Source organism: Adiantum capillus-veneris, chromosome 14 (assembly GCF_014529385.1).
Source record: "Adiantum capillus-veneris isolate H3 chromosome 14, ASM1452938v2, whole genome shotgun sequence".
Taxonomy (NCBI): domain Eukaryota; kingdom Viridiplantae; phylum Streptophyta; class Polypodiopsida; order Polypodiales; family Pteridaceae; genus Adiantum; species Adiantum capillus-veneris.
In genome coordinates this window covers 25,988,570-25,994,814 of record NC_140944.1, presented here as the reverse complement: position 1 = coordinate 25,994,814, position 6,245 = coordinate 25,988,570, and the positions used below count along the sequence as shown (strand labels likewise).

At 42.6% G+C, this 6,245-nt stretch overlaps 2 protein-coding genes across 3 annotated transcripts; both read right to left on the bottom strand.

Annotated features, from left to right (window-relative positions):
• Positions 1–753: 753 nt before the first annotated feature.
• Positions 754–4,711, bottom strand: LOC147442123 (uncharacterized). The gene is made up of 6 exons (XM_086528415.1): positions 4,575–4,711; positions 2,442–2,498; positions 2,093–2,295; positions 1,867–2,002; positions 1,600–1,663; positions 754–1,522 (listed from the first exon to the last, which is right to left on the bottom strand). Exons 4-6 carry the CDS (start codon positions 1,904–1,906, stop codon positions 1,444–1,446), a joined length of 183 nt encoding a protein of 60 aa, XP_086384541.1. The 5' UTR covers positions 1,907–2,002; positions 2,093–2,295; positions 2,442–2,498; positions 4,575–4,711; the 3' UTR covers positions 754–1,443.
• Positions 2,800–5,161, bottom strand: LOC147442122 (peptide-N4-(N-acetyl-beta-glucosaminyl)asparagine amidase A-like). Of its 2 annotated transcripts, none has more exons than XM_086528414.1 (2): positions 5,024–5,161; positions 2,800–4,862 (listed from the first exon to the last, which is right to left on the bottom strand). In XM_086528414.1, exon 2 carries the CDS (start codon positions 4,848–4,850, stop codon positions 3,006–3,008), a length of 1,845 nt encoding a protein of 614 aa, XP_086384540.1. In that variant the 5' UTR covers positions 4,851–4,862; positions 5,024–5,161; the 3' UTR covers positions 2,800–3,005. The 2 variants fall into 2 exon arrangements, with proteins under 2 accessions (XP_086384540.1, XP_086384539.1); XM_086528413.1 differs by having other exon boundaries at positions 2,800–4,195; positions 4,304–5,128.
• Positions 5,162–6,245: the final 1,084 nt, after the last annotated feature.

Here is a 6,245-nt window from a genome sequence, read left to right as displayed (position 1 = left end):
AAGAGTAATCAAGAGAGACAAACTGCGTTTCAAAATTGATGCCAAATTCATTAGAAGTCAGCATAAGTTTTAGAGAGCTAAAAGGAACGAGTTGAAAGCCAAACAAAAGCGCAAACAAAAAATCATTGGAGCAAAGCTTTTTCAAGCTCGAGAGCAACTCAAAGAACATAAGAAAAAAAGAGCTTCCATAGTACAACAAAACAAACCCCCTTTAATCAGCTCAAGAAAATCAATACTTGTAGACAAAGTCATCGAACCATTAAATGCTATTCTAAAGGCTCTATGAGGTTAAACTCAAATCCAACCAGACACGAGGAAAGATGGATGATTTATCCATGTGCAAAAGTTGAGGAACAGAAGTGGAAAATGTGCAAAAATCTCATAGAAACAACGCAAGCCGTAATGATGTCATGCCAACCCTCACAATAGAATAAAAAGACGAATAGTTGATTTTGAAGTGCCAAAGGACAAAACCTATGAAATAACCCCTCAAAACGGAAATGGAATCGGATCCACAAAGAAACATGGGGATAGAAACTCAACCACAAAAATTAACGAGTTGAATATATAACTTAGCGAACAACCACAAACCGCGATTGGATCGAAAACTCAAATTGACGAACGTGTGGTTGCAAATACCAAAGATCAGAACAGATTGTATCCAATAGCACCTATCCCAAAGGTAGAAGAGCACTGGCCAAATGAGTTATGGAAAGCGATTAAAAGTGTTGAAAGAACACACAACCTATCAAACAGCTCCAATCCTTGAAATATGGAGCATGTGCACCGTGAATGAAGCCAAATCCAAAGCGAGAGTCGTACCCTCACAATGAAGGCCAACGCTAAGAATGATCGATACAAGGAGTTTTAAGTATGAAGATGAAGGATGATAGGGAATCCATCGACGCGTATCAATCATGAAAGCCTTCTAGTATAGCTAAGTGTATTCCTTGGAAAAGCCCTCAATAATCTCTCCCATGGCTGATAACTACACACATACTTGAATCATCAAGGATGAGGTCACTCCAGCATAGTTATCACAATAAAATCTTACTGATGCAACTATGCCAAAATAGGCATAGTTATCAAAGACCTTGTATAGTTGCATATAAGACAAATAACCAGTGCACGGTGTGACCATTCATGAGACAGTTATTTCAAAAAGTACTTGATAACTATGCGTCTCATGGCCACTACCTGAGACGATGAAAGCTCTGTGTGTGTGTGTGTGTGTGTGTGTGTGTGTGTGTGTGTGTGTGTGTGTGCGCGCGCTCAAACCGTCTGCTGACAAAGCTATATAAGCTCTCCACAGAACTCTAATTGTGGCAGAGAACGTAAGCTTCTTAAAAGGCATACACATAAATTAGAGCATTTCCCATACTCATCAGCTAGGTGAAGACTGTCCTCGTCCTATAAAGTTCACGCAGCTTTGAGCAATTCTGTTTAAAGGTTGCTTTGGATTGGAAGAACTTCAAAATCATCATATCTTAAGCTAGATACGATTGTATCCATTCGATTAACACTGCAGTCACCAGCAAAAAATTGTGTTCTTGAGTCTACTACTCTAATGTCAAACCTTCATAAAATGTAAAGCCTCACCAAACAACCCTTCGGGCTTTTACTTGTACAATGAACCCCAGAAATACCTTGAATGGTGTCATGGCTGAATAAAGCAATTGCATGCATCAGTTGAGAAAAGATAACATGATAAAACACAAATCAAAGAAGCTTTGAAAATGTCTACAAAAGTCGACAGCACTGTACCTACCAGTGTTATCACGTAAAAAACGGTCGAAGAATAGCAAATCAAAGGCTGGTAATAGAAATTCTCAAATTTGTGGAGCTCTTAACCAGCAACTTCCTTACCATAAACAGGAACAATATGTCCCTCCCACTTGTCAACCATCTGCAGGTAATTACACCACCGCGATCTTCACTGCACCCGTCACTCTCTCAGGCACAAAAGCGAGATGGATAAATCTATCCACCTTTGTTCAATTAGCTTTAAAAAGTGCAATTAGCTTAGTTAGTAAAGTGCTTGTCAAATACAAAGGGTAGAACAATGTAAAGAGTCTCACACTAGATTGCTTACCACTAGCTCAAAACACGTTCTCGTCATGTATAGCAACCAATTATCCAGTTTTGCGATCACAGCGACCAAAAGGATCCATGCTTTACGAGCCAATTTGACAGAGGAGAGAGCCTTGACTTGACATAACAAAATGACTTGGTGCAAAGTTGTGACTAATTGCCACCATAGATTCTATAGAGCTGCTTCATACTACCTTTAATCACCTGTGAAAATGAAGCATGTATCTGAGCAATATGAGGGGCGAATACATTGATCACATTACAAACTCTGTGAAATTGAAAGAAGATGGATAACAAGCTTATGACATAGGACGGTACACTCCGCAAAGAAAGCAGAGGTAAATGTTTACCAGGAATAGTGATAAACCATATGGGAGCCACAATCAAGAGGAATTGTAGATCAAGGCCTGCAAATGAACATGGAGGAAGAAGAACATCATGATGATAGTGATGATGACGATAATCTCAACCCTCATAGGCTATGGAAGCATGGCTGCAACCATTCCGCCATTGAGAACCACAAACTAAAATTCTAGGTTGGATTCAGGGTAATCAAGAAGGGCAAAGACGCAAAAGGAAGCACAGATGCAAAAGCCCAGGATTAAAAACACGCCATTGCTACAAATCCCAAAAGCGAAGCTGATTTTTTTTTGACTTCTTGAAATCAAAATAAAAACCAGAACGTAAGCGGTTAACTTCTCCAAAATCTGGAAACAAAAATTCACATAGGAAATTACTCTTCACAAATCGGAAACATGATAGAAAATCTCTTTGCGGTCCAAAACCTATGTGCATCATGTCGGCCATGAGGAGACAGGCCACGACTTGTAAGAATTGGCATGTCAGTTATGGCTGCCTTTGGCACTGCTGCACAAACTTAACATAGAACAGATTGAAATTTTTAGCTGCTAGACTTATACAGAGCATAACTTGCTAGAGTCATCATACAAGAGCGTGGAATTTCGAGTCCTTATAATTCTTTTGTAGCATCCATAGCTGCCCTCAGCATGATATTGTTGCTGCAATGCCCCAAGCCCTGCCACAACAGTGCTGTTTACAACAACTATCTCACCCTGACCTTGCTGGCTGTTATTCAGAAGGGAGAAAGAGCTGCCGGCATTGGTAAAAATTGATATCTGCTTGTTGAATGCATGACTGAAGTTGCAGTTAAATACCAAAGAGCTATTAGCTCCCTCATAATAGAGGCATGACAAATCAAGGGGAAATGTGTAAAATGAATTGTGAAGGACGACCATCTTCGATGGAGCTTCCACCTTGATTTCGCCCTTCGTACCAATTGTTTGGCTCGTTGTTTGCAAAGCTGAACTATTCGAATAGACTTGGATATTTTTGTACTCAAGAGCATATGAAGATGACACAGAACGATTTCCAGCTGAGGAAAGCACGACACCCGAGTATGAAAGACTTCTGCTGGCCGTTGTATACAATGACCCATTTAGCCCTGCAAAGTCCGATCTTGAAGAAATTGTGTAAGAGGGTGCCGAGTAACTGACTAACCTACCGCTGGTTTGTGTCGCATTTTCATCCAACCAGAGATGAAGGGACCCATCAATGAGCCATTCACCTATTGCATTTTCCACTCTAAAATCGACAGTGTGCTGTTCCCGATTCACAAGGGATCCTACAAAAGGGGTCAGGTCAAACTCATAAGTGGGCAAGTTGAAAGCTCCAATTGCTGCTGCAGGGCGCCAATACAGATTGATGACTCCTCCTGTGTACACAACAGGGAAAGGCCAAATAGCGGCAACAAGATGGCCATCCAGATGAGCTTGGACTTCTCGAAAAGGCCCATTTCCAGCAACCCCAGTAAGGTTGTTTCTCCTGATATACTCATTGGATGGATTCGTATACCAAAATTCATCATCGCCATGAAAAGATACATAAACTTCTAGCACCGCTTTGTGCACATTGGCCGGTACAGAAAAGCTTTTGCTGGGTGAGTAAGAGTCATTTGTGATGTGGAACCAGTGGCCATTGGGTAGAGGGGATGGTGACGACATGGGTAGCACTAAATCTGCAGGTGGGTCTCTGGATTTTGAATGTCCAGAAAAAAAATGGAGGGTGAGTTTGATGTCGAAAACACCTGTAAATTTGTCGGTCACAAGATTGTCTAGTTCAACACTGATGGTCTGCGGCTTAGCAAGAACAGATGCATATTTTGTCACGTCCTTCTTAACTTCCCAGATAATACCTTGCTTGGTTGGTTCTGCTGTGCATGTGCGCAAAAACTCCACGCCTCCGAACCAAACAGCAGCAATGCGATCGAACTGCCGCCCAACCGACGACCCACTCCATGTGAGAACAATGAGGCTCCAGTGAGAAGGATTGTTGCATTCATGCTCCGAAGGTGGGGTATAGTCTGCCATTGCAGGGGGCAGGCCATAGCTACTTGCAAAAGAATGACTAAAAACCTGAAGAGAAGCACAGGGAGAGTGAGGAGGAGGGTCAAGAGGAGCACTTACCTCAAAGAAAGTCTGAGGGTGCAGGTGTTGGTGGTGTTGGTCACTTCCTTTCACCTCCTCCATAGCTAAGGTTTTCACATTATGAAAGGTATGAGCTGATGAAGCCTCCACAGAGATCAAAGAGTCCAACTCCGCAGCTTGTCGACGGCCATCGCACTCTTTACAACTGGAGTATGCCTCAGATGGGCGTTCATGTGCGTGCATGTTTGTATGCTGCAGGGAAGATTTCTCATCCTTGGCAACCACAATATCCTCTACAGCTGCGGCACCTGCCATGAATACCAAACCCTGCAAGGGGATCAGTACTGGTGCTGAAGAAGGCTCGTGGAAAAAGGACGAAAAAGTAGTTTCGGCAGGCAAAACGAGCAGAAAGCAGAATGGCAGGAGCCGGAGAAAGGGTTTCGCCATGACTGTAAGGCACGTGTTGTTGTGAAGGAGGGTGTCATCACCTTCTTCTGTGTTGAGACATGCCATGCGAAGAGTACAAGAGGCCTGCCGTCCTAAGGTGGTATTAATTTTTCATCCAATCTGAACGTCACGGGTAGGTGATGACAACTGATCAGAGTACCGATCCTTTGCTGTACATTCATATATCAAATAGCAGCGAGTAATTCTAAATCAAGTGGGAAAAGGAGAATCTAGGGAGATTCTCTCTCTCTCTCTCTCTCTCTCTCTCTCTTTCAACTCTACTCGTCGGATAGATCTTCAAGGTCTCTTGGGATAGTTTCCTACAACATTAAAACAATTAATCTTCTTCTCGGGTGTGTGTGTGTGTGTGTGGGTGTGGGTGTGGGTGTGGGTGCTAATAAAAAGAGGAAAATGGTATAACCTTTCTATCACCCAAGTGGTAGATTGGTTATGTCATTTCCCTCTTGAATAACAGGTCTTGAGTTCAACTCTCCTCGTTGGATAGATCCTCAAGGTCTCTTGGGATAGTTTCCTATGATGTTAAAACAATCTTCTTCTTCTTCTTCTTCTTCTTCTTCTTCTCTCTCTCTCTATCTGTGGATACCTTCCTACGACGTAAAATTCTCTTCTTCTTCTTCTCTCTCTCTCTCTCTCTCTCTCTCTCTCTCTCTCTCTCTCTTTCAATTTCTGGCACACATTAATACTCTTTCTCAATTTTTGTGGTTGATGAATATCCTGTCAGCATCACCGATCATTTTGCCCACGCTTATCTATGCAAGGCGTTGGCAAGGGTGAGAGCTTTAATGTCATCTTGGCACTGTTTTGGTCGACTAGAGGTGCAAAGGCCCAGGTGCATTGGGGGAGGCTCTCTCTCTCTCTCTCTCTCTCTCTCTCTCTCTCTCTCTCTCTCTCTCTCTCTCTCTCTCCTCATAAATACAGAAATAGCTTCTCACCATTTCCTCTGCTGGTCTCCAATATGACACGATCGTCTACATTTCTTTGGCTGTGCTTTTGTATCATACTGGCAACTTAAAAGAAAAACCAATAGTTGAAAGATTCCTTGACACACACATCCCCCTCCTGCCCGCTTTTTTTCTGCTCCGTAGCCAACTAGTTACCCTATTGGTGCTATCCATGCAAGGTCGAAGGATCGACGTGCATTGCAAATTTCGATGCAAAGCACATGGATCTCGTTTCGTCCCCTCTTGTTGGTGGGTCCAAACTATGTAGAGCATTTTTTAAGTGAATCGTGTCTCACCACAT